At 37.4% G+C, this 21,732-nt stretch overlaps 1 protein-coding gene across 2 annotated transcripts in view; it reads left to right on the forward strand.

The window, feature by feature from the left end:
* Positions 1 to 21,732, forward strand: part of LOC121732533 (protein eva-1-like) — a 139,155-nt gene that overhangs the window by 67,539 nt on the left and 49,884 nt on the right. Inside the window, exons 3-4 of one of the 2 annotated variants that reach the window (XM_042122448.1) lie at positions 1,175 to 1,392; positions 15,840 to 15,978. In XM_042122448.1, coding sequence (XP_041978382.1) covers positions 1,175 to 1,392; positions 15,840 to 15,978 — 357 coding nt within the window. The remainder of the gene's footprint in view (positions 1 to 1,174; positions 1,393 to 15,839; positions 15,979 to 21,732) is intronic. The other variant, XM_042122449.1, reaches the window with a different exon arrangement.

Genomic DNA, 21,732 nt, shown 5'->3' on the forward strand with positions numbered 1-21,732 from the left:
TTTATTTGATTTTTTTCTTAATTTGAATTTTATTTAGTAGACTGTCTATTCGTTGAAAATTTTTGTAATGTTCTTTTTTTTAAGTTAGGTTTAAAATATTTAAGAGTTGCTAAGGAATTTCGTTGGGGGATTGCAAAATCTATTTAGGTATAGTAAGCAATCACTTACCACCTACAGCGTATTGTACTTAAGTGATTAAGTACTATAAGGATTAAGTTACAATATTAATAATGTCGGTGGAACAATCTGAGTTATTGTAACATGTAACTGAGTAGGGTTGGAGTAACTCAGAAAGCTAAGATATTACACCTATTTTCATTCAAAAGCCCCTAAGCCAAGGGTTCTCAGTAACAAAGCACACTTTAGACGCTTAGGATAGATAGGAAGCTATATGAAAACGGTTCTTGAAATGAAATTTAGTTTGCTAGTATGGATGACTAGTTGTTACTCATCCATGCTACTGAACGAATTCTGATGAAATAATATGAAGGTATTAGTTAAGGCTATGGAATGACACAAGAACATTTATCCTTTATTGCTAACAGCTATTTTGGAATTCTGTGTTTAGTAATATATATTCTGTGGTTTAGTCTAAGGCACTCTAAGGGCCCTTTCCCTGTCGTGCGTGTTGTCACTCGCGCGCGGATATGGTCTGCGAAAATTTCCCGCGCATGTTGCTCGCATGACAGGAAAAACATCTATGAAATTATAGTACACGGGCAGCTTTCAGGCAGATCCGCGTGCGCTCGATAATGCGCATTACAGGAAAGGCACCCTTACAAGTTCTACGATATTTTTCACTAAAAAGATTTTTATGATATCAGCATACACGTAAATGAATTTAAGTTGGCACCGAATTTGACATGTTACTATGTTACCTGTGTTAACCTAGCGTAGCCACCAAATAAACTATTTCCATAGAAGAGAAGATAAATTGACATATTTTCAAAAAAACCTATATTTTATCCCTGAAATCTACCAGTTTTCCTCTTCCATTTCTTCTGTTCTATACAAATACAACATGACTGGTGAGACATGTTCAATACATTATTAGGAGAGGACTAACTCGATTCTCATTATAATTATTATGTAATAAAATTAGGTAATGAATGAAGGAATGTTAGGCGAATTGTGGGTACCGCCACAGTCTATTAACCTATACCTATTGTTGCAGAGCTCCTGCTCGGCACTCTCCGGACGCACCAGAAGGCGGCTTGTGACGAGGAGATGGTGACGCTAATCTGTCCACGGGGGACCACCATCAGCATCCAGGTGGCGCAGTACGGGGCGTCTGCGTCCCAGAGCGCCTGCGCCTCCGACCTGGCGGAGTACCAGCCGGTCGCGGTGGAGGTGGTGGGAGACACCAGCTGTACGTGGCCAGGGACGCTGCAGGTATTTATTGACTCTAAAGTAGCTTTAGGGCTCTCACTCAAAACTGCGAATTCGCATCGCATCGCAAAAATCTGCAACAAAACTCTTAATAAAAAGACATTGCGAATTGCGATGCGATTCAAATTCGCAGTTTTGTATAGGAGCCCTAAGACTGCGTTTCCACTGAAGCGGAGCGGAGCTTAGCGGTGCCCGAATTGACCAATCACCATGCTCGAAATCTCCGCTCCGCTTCAATGGAAACAGCAAGAGCGGGGTGGAGCGGAGCTGAGCGGATATTCATAGAAACGCAGCCGAGCGAGGCGAAGCGGTGCGGAGGACAACGGGGTGCAGAGTGGAGGACAGCGGAGCGGGGCGGTGCGGAGCGGTGCGGTGTGTACTCGCGCTCAGGCGGTCACTGGCGACCGCGACATCGTTACGTCACAATAGACATAACTCCGCTCCGCTCGACTCCGCTCCGCTCGACTCCGCTTCGCTCGGCTCCGCTACGCTCCGCTTCAGTGGAAATACTGAGCACTTTTCACCGCTCCTCTCCGCTCCGCTCCGCTTCAGTGGAAACGCAGCCTTATAGTTCTAAGATGGTTGAGGGTATCTCGGTTCTTCTCGGCAGGTTGATTCCCGAACGGGTGTTAGGCACCAACCACCAAGTAGGATATTACAAAAGCGTTGGTTACGTTCCAACTTGGAAATAAGAAAGATCTGGGAGCACAGCTGCAGTGCCCCAGCTAAGCTTTTTGGCAAAGGCACGGCCGTACCATACTTTTCTCGAAGCGGTTCGCGGCTATTTTAGACCCCCTCTATCTTCCGTGTTAACAAAGCTAGGGATTTAGAATTTCTGTGACTAGAAGCAAGTATTAAAACTAGCTTAACCTCCAAATTACATGATATTTTGATAAATAGTTTAATAGTTAGAATAAGAATAAGAATAAGAATAAGAATATGTTTATTTTATCACCACACAACACATGTTGATCAAACATTATTACAGCTGAAGAGCATATTTCTACAATACGGTACCTACAATACATATATTGTGTGATGTCAAAATTGGCCCAGGCTCAGCTATACGCAGCAGCCAGCAAGCTAGCTCGCTGCACTGGTATTCTGCCAGGGCCCAGGGCCAATGAGTGACTTCACCACAAAATAAGGCTTAACATCTATACTATAAGTACCTACTTACTCTAATTAAAAAAAAAAAAAAAAAAAAACAATAAAAAAAAAACAAAACAATAACGAACATATAAAAATTTATAATATGTAACAATAATATTAATTAATAAGAAAATAAAAACTAGTTACGGATGATCAAAGTTACTACATTTTGTCACTCACTGACTGACAGATCATCAAAATTCTAAGGTACTTCTAGCAGACTTAGAACCGTGAAATTTGGCAATAAGGTAGGTCATTATCTACAATGAAAGAAAAAATAATGAAACCAGCCAAGTGTGAGTCGGACTGGCGTGCATAGGATTCCGTACCGTAAATTTGTATGGGAGCCCCACTTACATAACAAGTTTATTTACTTATTATTGTTTATTATTAAAGTTGAAGTACAATCAAGTATTTCATGAAATTTTCGAAAACCTTACTGTTACCATTATGGATATAGCGCAAAAAAGGGCAAAAAAATCGTGTTTGTTGTATGAAACCCCTTATTAATAATTTATTTTATTTTAATTGGACTATTAGCTTTTATAGCGACAACAGAAATACATAATTTGTGAAAATTTCAATTATCTAGCTATTGCTGTTCTCGAGATCCAGCCTGGTGACAGACGGACGACATTTTTTTACATCCGTGCTGCCATGTATTCAACCTTCAAGTATTAAAGGCTTAAGAGCCAATTATAGCTGAATATAATAATCGACTCAGAAATATTTACTGTTGAGACTTGTCCACCGTAGAACGAACGAAGCCTTAAAGAAAAAAAAAACAAAGGAGACAGAGAATGGTTGCTAAGCTAAGTACAGAAAAGTTTTAACGTGACCTTAAAAGAAAAGTAACCTTAAAAAAAGAAATGAAATCTCACCAAAAACATGAAATATAAAAAAGAGCCAAGCAAAATATTGCTAGCTATGCAATATGTCTATCGTAAAAAGTTTTCAGATCACATTCAAGCCAAGCCTTGATAGATGGCCGGACCATGCCGACTGTATGGGCGCCGCAGACTCGATCGCACAAAAAGTCTGTCGTCTGCGATCTCCCTTGTGCTCATTGCCGAGTCACTACAATAAATATAAAATAAATAAAACTATTGATAACTTCAGTTTAATTTACAAAATAAGTTGAAGGTTTGGCTTGAATGTGATCTGAAAACTTTTTACGACAGACATATTGCATAGCTAGCAATATTTTGCTTGGCTCCTTTTTATATTTCATGTTTTTGGTGGGATTTTATTTTCATCCCCCACTCTTCCTATATGTCTTCTGATTCATTTCGTTACGAGTCTAAAGACATACTTATACTATAGCTTGTCAATCGGTTACTGATCTACTGCTGTTGATCCTGGCGAATTGAAGCGAATCGAAGCGAAAATTATGACGACAATGAGGGTTTTTGATACTATACTTGCCACCAGGTGCCGCTCTGTAGCCGTAGGGTCTATCGAGTCAAATAAACATATTATTATCGTGACACATGTCAGCTATATCATGACATATGATAGCAGTTTCACACGATAGACCAGATAGAGATAGAGCAATGATGGTGGCAGATAGAATAATATTAAACGCCCTCATTGACACAAAGTATCCTAATTCTGCCTCGGTGTAGGAAGGAAAGTGTCAGAAAATTCTTATTGCCAGATTTTAAAAACATATAAGTCCATCAGGCGGCAGCGCGGCGCTCGTGCTAGTCACCGCCACTTAATGGAAAATTAAAAAATAAGAATGGATTTATTTTTAAGCATCACACAATACATAATAATGTAAGTCAGTAGTACAGTTCGACTATAATATTAATAGGTATTACAATTTACTATAATGCTGTGTGATGCCAAAAATTGGCCCCAGTTCAGCAAACGCAAAAACAGAAACTCTCATTTTACAGTAGGTTCTAATTAATATGAATAGAAATACGGTATACATAGATAAAGCAACGAAAATTGTATGACCGACTGACGAGACGATGCAAAGCTAAATTATTCAGAATTGGAATATAAGTGCGTCAATTAAATATTATGTATCTTCATACGGCCGTTCCCAATATTTGATCTATCTCTGGTTTTGCCCTACTAGAGATAGTAATAGCTCACAATTGACATAAATATATGTCTCTAATGTCTAATGTGAGCTATTCCTATCTCTAGTATGGCAAAACCAGAGATAGATCAAATATTGGGAACCGCCGTTAGTAAATAGATTGCTATCCTTGACATTGGAACTTTTATATTATCAAAGAAATATTATTTGGCTTCAGCAATACAAACACTCATTAAAATGTATGTAAACAAGCTTATGTAGACGATATATTATTACATCCACTTGATGTTCCTCTCAAATACACTTTCATTCATATCACATAGTAATAATACAGCCATATTGGATTTTCAATGATAGTTAACATATTTTACGCATTGTTTAAAACTAAACGCGTTTTCATCACTAATTTTGAACTGTGGGGTGAATTTTGTAAGTTTCATGTTTTGAGTAGTAGTTCTTTGATCAATTTTCAGTTATGAAGGCTTAAATAAATTGTAATCATAATTTTACGATTAATAAGTTATTATAATATAATTATTAGTACATAACAAAAAATTTAACCCGATTTCCAAGGTAAAAACAGTATTCTAAAAGTTATCTAACAAGTTTGAAATAATTCTTAATTCTTCATAGTGCCTTTTTCGTAATTCGAATAGAACTCTTCTCATTCTGTACTCAATCTTCATTCTTTTGAAGTCGGTACCGGCTAAGTTCTATCACTTCTATGTCAAACATCTCAGTTCAGGGCTGGTACCGACTTCAAACGAATGAAGATTAAGTAATGAATTAGTTGAGGTTTAGTCGCATTTCGAAAAAGGCACTTTGAAGAATTAAGAATTATTCCATACTTTCTAGATATTTTTTAGAATAAGTACTGTTTTTACCTTGGAAGTCGGGTTTAAATTTTTTGTTCAAAAATAATAATCAGAGTTGAGTTTCAACTACGATCATATTATTAATCAAAATCTTTCAATATTTTTGCGTGAAACATCGATAGAAAATATTACACAAGTGTCGAAGCAGAGACACGGTTCACTCGGCGTAACTCGGCATAGCGGTCATTGATTCCCTGTCAAAAACTTGAAATTTTCTACATAACCCGCGATCGACAATAAGGTGTCAGATGTTGTCAATCGCGGCTTTGTATAGAAAATGACAAGTTTTTGACAGGGAGTCAATGACCGCTACCGCCCAGTTACGCCGAGTGAACCTTAGTAGCACATACAGTAAATAATACGACCAAAATCCGACATGTAGCACACGTCATAACTCATAATACTTTATAATAATTCAGAATATTAACAGAAACGTTGTCAATTATTTAACATTGAATAGAACATTTTGTTATAGTTATATTCAATGTTAAATATAGTGAATAAATCCTATTTATCAAACTTCAAATCCTTCTACATTTGTCATATACTAAACTTTAGAAATTTACCGTATGCGAGACAAATTTGCTACAAGATTTCTGCATACGTTCACCCCAGTTCGAAATTCGAAATTCATCTTACAGCAACGTGATCGTCAAATCTGGATTATCTGTCACTCTCTGTCACGTAACACCCGGGAGAGATAGAAAATTCGGGCGTCACCTTATTGTGTAGCGAATATGTGGGAGTATGATCGACCTCACAATTACTTGTAATGATGTGTCATCAGCATTATACAGAATGTAGCAAAACTAAATGATAATATTCTGGGGTGTGTGTGGGAAAATTTATAATGCTGGGGCGCTTGCCCATGCAAATGACAAAAAATGTTCTTTCAGCGCTGCTACTTTCACAGTGAACTCTATTTAAGGAACACATACACCTAAAAGTATTATCAGTTTGCTTTGTTACACGTTGTTTAGAAGAAAAGCTATTGGGAATCATCGTTACAAAGGTTCCAAAATTTAGAAAGACGATTTATTGGCAGAAATGACTTCAAATGTAAATAAAATCAAGAGCTTTTTATCAAAAAACAAATTGAGATCTTTCAGGTATTATACCCAAGCTATGTTTGATTGACAACCATAAATACTAATATTATAAATGCGAAAGGTGTCTGTCTGTTACTTCCTCTCGCCCAAACTGACGACCGACCTCTGTCATGGCTCAGTTGGTGGCGCGTTGGTAGCGCAAGCCGGGGCCCAGGTTCGAATCCCGCCGACGGAACAAAAAGTTTTTGTAGTTCCTATTAGTCATGGATGTGTATCATATTATAATAAAAATCTTAAATGTAATATAATATGTATAGTATAAAAGTATTAAATATTTCCGTTGTCTGGTACCCGTAACACAAGTCCTTCAGGTACTTAGCACGGGGCCAGACTGACGTGATGTCAAGCGTCCATAAAAAAAACCGCTGAATCGATTTTATTTTTTGGTATATAATAATAACTCCCACACCGGTTTCGGTGATGGTGGCCGGCTTCATTGGAACCAGGCCAGTTACGCAAGAGTAATTTTATAGTGCCCAAGTGTGTGCGCAGTACACAAGAGCACTCTCTATTCCTTTACTCTCATAACCCAGTGGGATGGAACTCGGAAGACCGACACGACCGGCGAGAGATCAGGCGCAGGACCGACTTTTTACATGCCCATCCGACGCATGGATCATCTTACTTGTCAGACAATCAGGTGATCAGCCTGCATTGTCCTAACCAGACTTGGAAATAACATAACCTCCGAGTCAAGAGCCACGCTCTAAACCACTGGACCACGGAGGCGTAATAAAGGTATCTCTATATTATTTGGTAATATAATTTAGTTAGATTCCTTGAGTCATGGGAAACAACATAGAATTCTTTTTATCCCGGAAAAATGTACAGTTGCCGCACGCGAAACGAATTTTACTGCAACCGAGTTGTGGGCGTCGTCAGGTTTGAAGGTATTTTTGTCTGATACGTTTTCTTTCCTGAATTTTTACGTATATACGTTTCGTATAATAAAACGTGATACATTCGTATTACCTGTAGCTAACAGATAAAATGTATGTCAAACTCCAACTAGGTGGGACGACGATCTCCGTTTAGTTGCGGGTCCATGTTGGATGCGAGTAGCAGGAGATCGGTCATCCTGGCGTTCATTTCGAGATGCATATGTCCAGCGACGGACGAATATAGGCTGATATGATGAAATTAGCTTCGTTTACATATTGTGTACTAGTCTGCATCAGAGTGTATTTTAGGTTACTTAGACCCACCCTTAAGTTTTACCTAGTCCATATCAAGAATGTTAGAGCTTGATGAAATAGTGGCGGTAAAATGATTTCTGTAGAAAACTAGGCCTTTACATCCGTTGTGGATGATTTATACAGTATTTTTAGAGCGAAGTTACCACTCCTCAAATACTGTAGTGCCTGGGACAAGATTTTTAAATGTCCGGATGGTTGCCCAAGCGCATACGGCATTCTCGCAACATAGTCGGCCTAGACCAGAGGAAGGAACTAGTCAATACGTGTGGGACCAACTATGTGCGGGTTTCCTTACGATGTTTTCCTTCACCGTAAGAGCGCCCGTATTATGTACTTGAGATCAGAAAATGTCTCATAGGTACACGCCTCCACCCGGGTTAGAACCTGCACCCTCTAGGAGTGCGTACCGAAGGTCTACCCATTAGGCCACGGACGCTCTGTAGACAAGTCATAGTAAATCATAATACTTTCAAGTCAATCTTCATAAGTAGCTATTTAAAATCAAATCCGAAAGAAGCGGAATAGCGAAACAATGCAATGCAAATTAACGTTTTAGCTTGAGATTTATTCCTTCAGTTGAGTGCTGTGAGCCAGAAGAACATGAATAAAGAATGAAGTGCAATTGTTAAACAGGAATCTTCCTATTTCCGATTTGCACCTGATAGAAATTATGCTATAGTTCTATCCTGGATCTATAAAATCTCAGAAAAGATCAGAAAACTGAAAGATAGAGTAAAATTGTTAATTCTCTTCAAATCGTATACAAAAATTGTTAAAACTCCATATCACCTTAGAAGGTTCCAAATAACTTATTTTTAGTGTTCACCTTTTTTAATAATATATAGTTATTGGTAAATTATTATGTATTAGTTGCTGAGCTAATGTTCTAGTTTGCAATGTATTTTTAATAGTGTGCACATATTAGGGGAAGGGGGGGCATGATGGGGTATCTAACGAAAATACCAAAAGTACAGTATAATCATTACGTTTATTATTCTTATTTATTTATGGCACAATGTCTTATTTATCTGAGTACAATTTGGCATAGTATTTGGGAGATGAACTTAAAGCATTTTTTTTAAATAAATGATTAAATAGGAGCTTTCGAAAAACCATCTTGCCCCTTACCATGAGGTAAGATGGGGTAATGAAAATGGGGTAAGATGGGGTAGGCTAATCCAATCACAATAAATACAAATTTGAATTTCTTGGGTGTTTTCATCATCCACACCAGCACAACCATTGTGCACAAAGCTGACAGCCTCCCAAACCTTCGGATGATTTCAAAAAACCCAATACCCCGTCTTACCCCAAAGGCTGACTTAGAAAAAAAATAATTTCTCAAAAAAAAAAAGATATTAACTGAACGTTTGTCCAACCATACCACAACAAAGTAAACAACACTGACAACCGTATACGAGAAAAAACATAAATTGGGTAGTCATAATTACATTACAGTAAGGACGTTTTAACTGCGTAAAATTAGATCGACGAGACACTCAACGTGATTTTCGTTTGTAAACAAAAAACGCGTGAACCCCCACTCCCTGTTTCTATCGCGCTGATGGTTGATCGAGTATGGCTTCCTATTGGCCTATTGCTTTCTGTTCGCAAGAGTCTAGTTTCTTGTATCTTGCGTGACCCCGTCCCCGTCATGCCCCCCCTTCCCCTATTATGTTACGAGTACCTTGCAATCAGGTCATAATTTTTATTTTATTTTAATGCACAAACACATTACAATGGAAATGAAATAACAATAATATGATAAATACAATCATGTTATTTCATTTCGAATGTAATGTGTTTTGTGCATTAAAATAAATAAAATATAATAAAATGAAAATGCAGATTACAGCAAGAGACACGTAATATACAGAATGTAACAAAAGTAAGTTTACATTTCACACTTTAGGGTGTGTATATGTTCCTTATATTGGGTTCATTGTCAAAGTATTCAGCATCGCTGAATGAGCAAAAGCAGTTGTTGTTCTTAGAACTAAGTTGAAAATGGACTAGCCTAGGATTTAATTTTTAATGATCTAAAATATTACGGCCCTACTTTTCTTTAATTTAAAATACAACATTCCAATTTCCTTCTACATGGACTTCACCTAAGCAGCGTCTTTTAAGCACATTTATCGATTCCTGAAGTTTTTTTAACTAAAAAAAAAATCACCCCCGAGAAGGGTTGGCATCCACCCACAGGGTAAAAACACAAGTTGGCACTATGTTACTTTTGTTTCTTAGGGTATCCCCCACCAACTCACCCATTTTCATGAAAATCGATGGAGGTTCAATGAAATCGGAGGTGAAAACCTTCACTGATTCTACTATTATTCTGTGTGTGAAACATACAAAAATATAAAAATTTATGATCATGGATATTTTTTGAAAATCTGCAATCAAAATTTGCCATCAGATTCTGGTAGACCTATAGTTATTTGAGCAAAGGAACGAGGTCTCAAACCCACTGTCATCTTTCAGTGCTTCTTATTATGAATATATGTTAGCTTTGCAGCTAACATATATTCATAATAAATTAATAATGAAGACATGAGTGGCAGAAGCGGGTAAGTAACTATTAAACATCCCGTTTTTTGCACAAACGGAGGCATTACGGCCTGCAAAATGATTTGAAATCAAAAATGTAGATTTTATGTGTACCCACTAGCTAGATAATGAAGTAAGTAAGTTACAAAGTTTGTTTAAATTATAAGGGGAAAAAAATATACAACATGACTGGTGTGACATGTTCAATACTTAAGGAGAGGTAGGTACCTACTCGTTACTCGATTCTCGTTCTAATTATGTCATAAAATTAGGAACTTAATTTTTTACCAAATTTCTCTTTAAATAAATGAATCATGGACACTTAGTAAATTACTATGCGGCCGGGGCGGCGCGGCGGTGTGCGCCCCGCGCCGCGCGCTACCCTTCCCGCGCGCGGTATCCATGCGTTGAGTTAATAATAATTTAACTTTAAGCTACATTTAGTCAGTGATCAATTGATCTATTCTTTTCATCTAATATAATAGCCAAATAGCACGTCTTTGAGTATTGATTGTGTCTCACCAGTCATGCTGTATAAGTTATAATAATTATTTACCTTATGTTTTATAATGTTAGTTATCTGGTTCTTCACTCACGTCTTTAATTATTATACTAAAACATTTCATATTTGAAGAGACGTACTGCTAATTTAATAAGTATAATAATAAGCGTTAAAAAGCGCTTGCCTTGGAGTTATTACCTTCGGGAACTTAATTAAACATTCAATCAACGCAGTGACTTGTAATTAACTCGAGCTTCCAGTTACTGGCAAATTAAACACTAGACTTTACTGGCGTACCAGTTACAGCTAATTTAAAACAAACATTTTTTTATCTTGTCAGCATTTGGTACGATGGGATCTTATTCATAAGGAAGTAGCTTTATTATAATATACTGCAATACTAGATCCTTGCAACTTTGTTAGTGCGAAATCCATACTAATACTTTAAATGTGAAAGGATCAGCTGTCTATCTGTCTGTTACCTCTTCACGCTTAAACTGTTGAACCGTTTTTGCTGAAATTTGGTTTGGAGATAGTTTGAGTCCCAGGAAAAGACATAGAATACTTTTTATCCCGGAAAAATGTGCGGTTCGCACGCGATAAACGAATTTTGGCGCAACGGAGTTGCGGGCGTCATCTAATACCGCTATCCCCAACCCGCGGCCCGCCGGGACTTTATTTGTGGCCCGCGTGATGTTAAACAATTTTGAAATTCACGCCCACCGGCAAACTAACGTAAAGTCTACGTGATAGTCGTTATTTTTTTCCACTTTTAAATCGTTAATTTTGAAGAATGTTATTTTTTAAGTCTAAAAAATTTTTGTTGCGGCCAACCACACCAAGACCAAAACATGTTTGTGGCCCATGTAAGTATAATTTACTTATTCACCAACGTAGCATTATATTCGATAGTAGATACGAAAAATCAAACTTCAAAAACTAGTTTGTTCGGTATAAATTAAATTACATGGTTGGGTATCTTTCAGTTATTCAGAAAACATTTGGAGATGATTTCCCTCCCGAGGGAGCTAACGGTCGCTTCACATTGCGACATGTTATTGCGAATCCCTAATCAAGTAACGGAAAGGCGAAGCCGATTTCCTATATGTACATAACCGTATTAACCTTACGAGGAAATAGCTATTTTCTATACGAATGTACCCATGGGCGTACCGAGGGGGGGGGGGGGGGGGGGGGGGGGGGCAGGGGGGGCAGCTGCCCCCCCTGGATCATGTTGACGTCCATACTAAATATATTATCTAGTACTTTTATCTATAAAAATTAAAAATTAAGAACGAATTTTTGCCATTTGTTTGCAATACAATATTTGCTTATGAAAAATCTAATGTCTCTAATGTCAAATTTGAGCTATTCCTATCTCTAGTAGGGCAAAACCAGAGATAGATCAAATTTTGGGAATGGCCGTTAATGCTAAGTGTCAAGTAAGCTACATCAGCTACTTAATTATAGCAATAAAGTAAGATCAGGCAATATTCGATAAATTTGTACAAACCCACGCCAAAAATAAATAACTAAATATAATGCGAAAGTAGAACTGTTTTAACCACCAACTACGCCTTGCCATAAACAATGTCACACTCGTATACATAATAATATTAATATAGGTATGTATTGTATTTTAACAAACAAAAAATGTGAGATCGAATGAAGTGCTACCAATTAATAAATAGCTTAGTAGCTGCGTAGCAATTAGCATAAAGTCTACTTTATTGTGAATACTAAACCAGTCTTACTTTTTGTTTTACAAAACTTTTTCATATCTCATTCGGTCTAAGTTTACTTTGGCCAAGTATTAAAAACAGTCTAACACCCAAAACTCAACCAATCAATATAACCAACATTTCGTTTGCACAATTTTATGACCCCAGCCATCTGTTTCAAGTCGGATTCGTAAAAATACATTAAGGATGTAATTTTAACTTGGAAACCATTGTTTCCATTACATAAGTCTTAAGTAGGCCAGCGCGATGGAGTTCTAAATGTCGGTAACGAGGTTTACGCCATTATTTTCGGCCATTTTTACGACGCCATGGAGATTGGGTTTACGCGATCCGGGTTTTATCATATTTTATTGTTATTGGATTATTAGTATCGTAAGTTAATAAGTTGGCTTATCGGTTTGAGATTCACGATCGTCTTATGTTATGTGCGATAATAAAGTGATATGCGATTCCTGGAGTTGGGGGAAGGAATTTTAGACGTTGAAAGAGACGTAGAAAAATTTTAGACGTGGGAGAGCCATGCTTCGGCACGAATGAGCCGGCTCGACCGGAGAAATACCACGTTCTCACAGAAAACCGGCGTGAAACAGCGCTTGCGCTGTGTTTCGCCGAGTGAGTGAGTTTACCGGAGGCCCAATCCCCCACCCTATTCCCTTCCCTACCCTCCCCTATTCCCTTCCCATCCCATCCTTACCCTCCCCTATTACCCTGTTCCCTCTTAAAAGGCCGGCAACGCACCTGCAGCTCTTCTGATGCTGCGAGTGTCCATGGGCGACGGAAGTTGCTTTCCATCAGGTGACCCGTTTGCTCGTTTGCCCCCTTATTTCAAATAAAATATATATAGGGGGCATAAAAGAGGTTAGCATTTATCCAACATAAAAGTTGAAAGCTTCTTCCAAATAGTTATGAATCAAAATAAACACACCACATACACCTATTAATAAAACAGTAACATTAAAAACACTGGAAACATGAAAATCATTGTCTAAACACAAAATGCTGCAACAAAATTCACGCAACTTTGTTGGAAACAATCAATTATAAAAAGAATTCAGCTGTGTCAATAAAAGGGCAGTAAAAACGGCTCGGACGTTGTTTTTCTTAAGCCCATTAAACCGTTTATATTCTGGAGATGCTCCCTGTCTCAGGGTCGGATAAACGCCACGATTGGGGGCACCTTTTGAGCGGCATGTTGCCGTCGGGTCACATATTTTATTACTTTTCCGCTTACATTAGCCTACACGTGTATCGGATATATTACGTGTTTTGTAAATAAAATCTTGTTTTCTAAAAAAAGGACATGGTAACCATCCCATGGTTACCATATCCTTTTTACTTCAATAAAATTCTATTTTTCTGTTTGTGTGTGTGTTACCTCCACACCCTTTTACTACTCAACCAATTTCACAAAAGGCATAGAGATATTTTGGACCCTTCCCAGGATAAGACATAAAAAAGTTATTTCTAAAATATTTATTATGCCTTGCATACCGCACGATAAATAAATGTTGTTTTCAATAATTTTGAGGGCAACATCTTAAGTGCCTTTTACAGTAATTCTGTGACATAATATTCTGTGACATAATAGTTTGGGTTAGGTCATCTGTTTCATTGTTTTTTTATTGAAATAAAATATAAAAACAAACGAGCAAACGGGTCACTTGATGGAAAGCAACTTCCGTCGCCCATGGACAGTCGCAGCATCAGAAGAGCTGCAGGTGCGCTGCCGGCCTTTTAAGAGGGAATAGGATTACAGGGTAGGGGAGGTATGGAAAGAAATAGGGAAGGGAAGGGAGGCAATTGGGCTTCCGGTAAACTCACTCACTCGGCGAAACACAGCGGAATCGCTGTTTCACGTTGGTTTTCTGTGAGCCCGTGGTATTTCTCCGGTCGAGCCGGCCCATTCATGCCGAAGCATGGCTCAACTACGTTATGATAAGATATGAAAAAGTTATTTCTAAAATATTTATTATGCCTTGCAAATTGCATCCCGCACGAGAAATAAATTTTGTTTTCAATAATTTTGAGGGCAACATCAAGTTTTTAAGTGCCTTCTACAGGCCTTTTACAGTAATTCTGTGACATAATATAAAAAGTTTTAGTTAGGTCATCTGTTACATATTAAAATTATGTCACTTGGTGCCTAATTTAGTCTAAGTCCGACCCTGAGTCACCCCATCAGGCGGGGCGTCTAATGACATGAATAAACATGAAACAATGCTAGCTGTCTCATAGGGTTGTATGAGAATTTGTTGGTACATTTGAATTTAACTTGCTCTTGCACTTAATGTACGTCCTTGTATACTAATGTTGAGATAATGTGACTAATTTATACTGGGGACGAAGCGTTATATGGGTAGTTAACTATTGAGAACACCATGCATCCATATTGTAGGGCACTGACATATAACTAGGTACCAGTGTTGTAGGGTCCGTTCTTTATATTAATAGAAACCAAGCTCAAAAGCTAAAACTATGTCTATAATAATGCTATTAGAGTATAATAAGACGTAGTTAAGAGAGTTACAAAAAACAAACTATGTACCCTACATATTATTTGGTAGAGTTTAAATAATTTGTTTACAGGCAGGTCTTAATGAATTGAAATAGAGGCAGTACATACTTATTATTATTGTTATTAATAACTATGCAGCTGATGCCATGCTAATGATTATGCATTAATCGAAAGTCAGTTCAATACAAGAGTACTATACTGAATTGACTTTCGATTGCGTGAGACGTCTTGCAAATCTGTCAAATCCATACAAATTTAGAAATACGTCTAGTATCTACTTGTCGCGTTGCTGTCTGAATTGACCCTTAGCCCGGGCGCGCACTAGCGGCCAGGCCGCGGCGGCCAGGTCGCGGCGGCCATCCAGATAGATACCTTAGTATGAAACCGCCATAGACCACGCGCACCTGGCCGCACGCTGACAAGCGGTCACACCATACGGCGCGTTGCGTCAGCGTTGCCTGGACGCAGCGCTGCCGTTTGACGCATAGCCGGCCATGACACGGGCGCTGCGCCATTGCAGCGTTATTACGAAGCAGTCTTAACGTCAACACCTTCTCCCGCTTCGTCTCGGGGGCTGCTGTCCGTCATGTGTGCGTTGCGCGCTGGTGTCACGACGCTGCGCTCCGTGTGAACACCTTGGTTATTTGTATGTAATACAACGCAACGGCAGCGCTGCGTTGACGCATCGCCCCGTGTGGACTGGCTCTTAGGCGCTTCTCGCCCACCCATAACATTCTGCTAACTCACGTGTCGTAGTACTCTTTGTTGCAGACGGTGGTGGAGGCGTGCCAGAAGAAGCGGCAGTGCAAGTTCCACACCAGCCCCAAGGCGTTCGGCGTAGACCCCTGCCCAGGCTCCAGGCGCTTCGTCGAAGTCGCGTATAAGTGTCGCCCATGTAAGTATTGCTTACTATAGTTTTTTTTGAACGAAGTTCCTTATTGCGCGTTGCGAAAGGGGGCTAGACGGAAAAAGTTGTAACGACATGACACAAAATTGTCAGTATGTTATAACTAGAGCAAAAATGCTATAGTTGTAAGCCGTGCGGTAGCGCGTATTTCTCTGAGCCCCGGCACGGCCCGTCTCAGTGTGCTCACTCCTTTATTGGTCATAAAAGGCCCTACATATAAAGGAAGGTTCGTCTTTGAGATTATAACACCAGTAGCCTTAGCACGGCCACCAGTAGAAATGCGAAAGTATGGACAAACTGTGGAGATAAACTTAAGTAGCGTTCCGATCTTTTTCGTTCCCAAAAATTCAATTAAAATGTCACTTTATGACAGACTCTAGTCCTAAAAATTAAAATAATATCCTACTCTATGACATATACTATAGTCTGTCATAAAGTGGCATTTTAATTGAATTTTTGTCGATCGCGATTGGCCGCGGTAAAGATCGGAACGGCACCTTTAGTTTATGTCCACAGTTTGTCCATACTTTCACATTTCTACTGGTGACCGTGCTAAGGCTACATAAACATACTAAATATATTATATTATGGAGATTATTGGGTTCGGATCTACCCGTGAGCAAATTAAGGAATCAATGGAACTTGCTCCACTGAATCAGCCTATATTTCGACATAAAAGGGTAAATTTGTTTTTTTCGAGGTAATACTCGAGACAAGATCAAAGAGAGGCGGGAGTGTTATTTTTTATTCATATTATTACTACATAAGCTTGTACATCAGCATAATAATCGAATACATAATATTACACCTTTGAGAGTATAAGGCAACAATACTATTTAATGCATAATAAGTATATAACTAGCCAAAAGCCGAGCTTTGTGAGGACTCGCGTCGTTTTTCTGCGTGGTAATAATCTTTAAGACAGATTTTTATATTTTAATAGCAACCAAACCTTCACCTCATTGGTCACAATGAGGCGATGACAACACACACACATCTACATATAAATAAAAATTACTATCTGAAAGCACACATCAATATATAGGTGTGATAGTTTTTCCGTAAAGTGTAGGTACCACAAAATGTACAGGTTGTGGGATATACTAGGGCTCGCTTCGCTCGCCCTGATAATATTATAGTTATCGTGACAAGAGTGTAATGCCTTCGTGATCCAATAGTTTAGACTTTAGAGCTAGGCTCTCGACTCTTCTTGGAGGCCTCAGGGCCCGTACCACGAAACGGTTTTGAGACTCAAACAATCGTACGAGAATGTTGCGTCATACTCTAACAAACGTGAAATGACGATGTTAGAGCAGGACGCAGCATTCTCGTCCGATTGTTTGAGTCTCAAAACCGTTTCGTCGTGCGGGCCCAGGTTCAATTTTCACGTTGGCACAACAAGAATCTTTATTAGACTCTGGAGCAATACAAGCTGATCATCTGACTGTTTAATATATAAGCAAGATAAATACATAAGAATAAAGTGTCTGATTTCTCTCTAGTGGTGACGATCATCCATTCCTCAGGGTTAAAATATTAGGGTAAAGGAAGATAGCTCTTGTAGCTTATGGTAGCTAGCTTGGTTACAAAACTTTATGGAAACCGCTGTATTAGTCTAATATTTTTTTACATTATTTTATTAGACAGCTTAGTAAGGATTCTAGTTTAACGTTAGTTCTTCAAATTTTGCTTTAGTTTTTTTCCTTAGTTTTATACGTTTGTGTTTGAAAATAGAATCATAAAACATATTTTATACGAGGTAAACCAGCTTAATTCTGCTGAAACACACGAACATATTCTAAAAGGAAAATAGTTTTAACAAAACAGTAAAATTTTATATTCTTAGTTGTCCGTGATTTCGTGCTTTTAAAAACCTATTACTCAATTCAAAAACGTAAATTTTTCCACAAAAAAAAGTAGTATTTTCGTGGTATTATCGACGATGTAAATTTTACAGCTTTCAATGAAATTTATTATTGTGTTCTCAGAAATATTACGTTTAAAACATGTTTCAGTATATTATTATAATTTATGATTATGAAATAAAAATATAAGTATCTAAAAGTTTATGAAATATACAGAGAGGAATTGAGTAAATTACCAGGGAAATGATAACTCGGAATAAGACCGTCCGCATTGCAGCCGAAGTCGTTCGTTAGTCTTATAAATGCAAATGAGCTTAACTCCGAAACAAAATACACGTAACGAGACTTATTACATAGACACGACATTCGCTTTATTAGCTGGTTCTCTCAGAATAAAAAATACTTTATTAACTGTTTCTCTGAGAGTAAAAAATACTTTTTATTAACTGTTTCTCTGAGAGTAAAAAATACTTTATTAACTGTTTCTCTGAGAGTAAAAAATACTTTATTAACTGTTTCTCTGAGAGTAAAAAATACTTTATTAACTGTTTCTTTGAAAATAAATACTTTTCATCTGGTCCTCTCTAAATAAAAAATACACATAAGGCAATGTATCTCCCATAATCCTCATTTTGATTTCGATTTTCGTGACTAAATAAGTATGTCACCATGGCAACGTCCATCGCTATCCCTTCGCACAAACAATAGTCGCCGTCAGTCTCGAGTTGTAATAATTTACTATTATTTATTCAACAAATGCACTTATCAATATAAAAAGTAGCCAGCTGTAGCCGATGCTCAGTCCCACTGAATATGCATATAAAATTTGGTTAAAATCAGTAAAGCCGTTTCGGAGGAGTACGTGGCCTAACCTTGTGACACTAGAATTTTATATATAAGATAAAAATGACACATTTTTAAACTTAAGCTCATGCTAGTTTTCAAATCTATTTTACGCTATTATAATAATAATAGTACCTGGATGACCGAGCTTTGCTCGGTAGGAATAGCAAGCACTCATTGACTTCGTGTTACTTAATAATGCCATCTACTGGTCGTTAAAACAATTAGTTGCTCAGAAATAGTATTATTATTCGCCAATAGATGTCAGGAAGAGTCATATTTTTCAGTTTATCGATTATCGATAAAACACGAATAAAAAGACATTTTCTGAAAATGATTCCTAGCTAGATCGATTTATCGCCCCCGAAATACCCAATATACTAAATTTCATGAAAATCGTTGGAGCCGATTCCGAGATTCCAATTATAACCGCGACCGACAAAAATTCAAATGAAATACCACTTTATGACATCGACTTTAATCTATAAATTCAAATAAAATGCCACTGACATAAACTATATGTCTATGTCATAAAGAATTTTTGTCGGTCGCGGTTATCCTCTGGGTAAAGGTCGGAACGGTACCTTTAGTTTATCTCCGCAGTGCTGCAGTGTCTATACTTTCGCATTTCTATTGTGGCCATGCTAGGACTGCAGGAGCATGTTGACACCCGCATGCGGGGAAGATAGTATATTTTATTAGTTATTCTTATTTCTTAGTAATATGCTAAGGAAGATGATAACATCAAGGAATTGTATATTTATTAGATTAAAATAAAATAAATACGATTGTTTATCCGACTATATCGATAGAATTTATATTGGAGAGTCTAGTCCCTAGAAATAAATGGAATAGACACATAAAAAGTAATAGAGCAGAGAAAAGTAGTTTAAATAAAATAAAACCTCTTGGCCTTATTTAAAAATAGAACCCTTTAATATAGGGTCGTTGCCAAAACATAAGAGGCCTCAGGAGCCCGTTATATTTGAATAAAATATTCAACGATTTTAACCCCAATTTTGCTTTAACTGTGCCTATGATTTGGGCAATAACATATTTTTTTTTACTTGGATTATGTAATATATTTTGATACATATTTTGTGAAAACAATTAATATGTCTGGCAGGACTCAGGTGCCGCAATTAGTCCATATATAACTTTTTAAAAAAATATATTGTCTAGAATTAAAAAAAAAATATATTAAATGAATTTCCGTTGTCTCATGTCTGGTACCCGTAGGCCGTATCATAAGTTCTTTGTTACTCTCTACAGGAGGTACAGACGGACTGGGTCATACCGATACTGCGGTATGACCCAGGAGCATTGAAAACGTTTTGTTCCTTCAGCGGGATTCAAACCCGCGAAACGGCGTATGCTTGAGCGCCGACTCGCTTGCACTGGGCAATAGGGGTCTCCAAATTTATTAAACCCTGATAAGTTTAATGAAGTACAAAATAAGTTAAATAAGTATAATAACAGCCTAATTCCAGCTGAAAACACTTCTTAAATTCTTTTGATTTTAATATCTCGAAGCATTTAAAAACACCACCAAATAAGAAGCTTTGTTGGAAACAGGACGGAGAAAATTAAATTTATAACCAACAGAAAGATCTCTCATTTCATTGAGCAACACAAAACAATGTTTCCATTATTTATTCATGAATTTTTAAGAGAGGCCAGTTCAAAGATGTTCGCTATCAGATTTTTCTCGTGAATAACTTTTTATTTTTTAAATAAAAACCTTTTAAAAGGGTCATTCAACTGTGACATCTCAATGAATTCTTTCATGTCTTACATACTCGTAGTTCAACTCTTTTGTGTGCGCAGCCAGGCGCTGTGTTGAGCCCTTGCGTTACGGCTACGGTTGTTTACCTTAAGAGGATACACCAGGGACTCTCTCTCTCTCAGATCTCTTATACAGATTTAGACTCAGATCTCTTATATGTTAGACAGAACATAAATATTTTCAAAAAGAAAAGTGATAATCATAATGTAAACACTAGAAATAAGAACAAGTTAATAACCATACCAATGTTCAGACTAACCAAAGTAAGCAAATCCTTTAAAGACCAATGTATACGCCTATACAATAAAATCCCAGAAAATGTTCAAAATCTACATTTAAACAATTTTAAAAAAGCAGTTAAAGAACGTTTGTGTGCTAAAGCGTATTATGAAGTCAATGATTTCATCGATAACGGCACACCTTGGGAATAGGGTGGCTCCATGCAGGTTACTTTTCTTTTATTTTTGTTACACAGCTGTAAGCCATAACATTGTAATATATAAATTTCCATTTTTCCATTTTTTAACATAATTTTCCATTTTTTTAGTAAAAGATGGCCCCGTGCGAGTTTCTTACGCCGGTTCTTCTCGGCGGGGTAGTTCCCGAACCGGTGGTAGACAACGTAATTTCTTCGTTCGACTTTCAAAAAGTGTATCATGATACCCATTTTGAATAAAAAGATATTTTATTTACTCGAGAAATGAAAAAAAAAGTACGTGTAATATCTATAGCTGTCTCCCTTACCTCAAGCCTTTACCGTAGAACGCGATAGAGACAACTGCAGAAAATTAACGATTCGTTGTCCCCTGATTCCTTCTCCAAAACTTAACCGATTTAAGTACTTTTTTCATTAAAGATTAAAGAAAGGCTTGAGCTGTGTTCCTATGTTTTTTTTTTTTTTGTAAAATCTAGCCAAATCTGTTTTATGGATGTATGAACACAGCGGAAAATCTGACCATTTTTTTGGGTTTTTGAACGTTCATATACGTTAATAGATAGATAACGTACATAGATAGATGGTCGGTCGGATGGATAACTTGGTCGGTCTATATGGAATCAAGCTAAAAGATTAAGAGTTAAGTGACATGACTTAGCCCGACCAAAATATATTGTATCGTAGGTCAAGGAAATCAATTCTTTTGATTGTACGTAACCATAGATAAAGTATTATAGTATAGATGTAGTCTTAGACCGTCTTCGCGTGGCCATTTTGTGCTTATTTTCATACAAGTAATGTGCGCTTATTTT

The sequence above is a fragment of the Aricia agestis genome, chromosome 12 (assembly GCF_905147365.1).
Source record: "Aricia agestis chromosome 12, ilAriAges1.1, whole genome shotgun sequence".
NCBI classification, from domain to species: domain Eukaryota; kingdom Metazoa; phylum Arthropoda; class Insecta; order Lepidoptera; family Lycaenidae; genus Aricia; species Aricia agestis.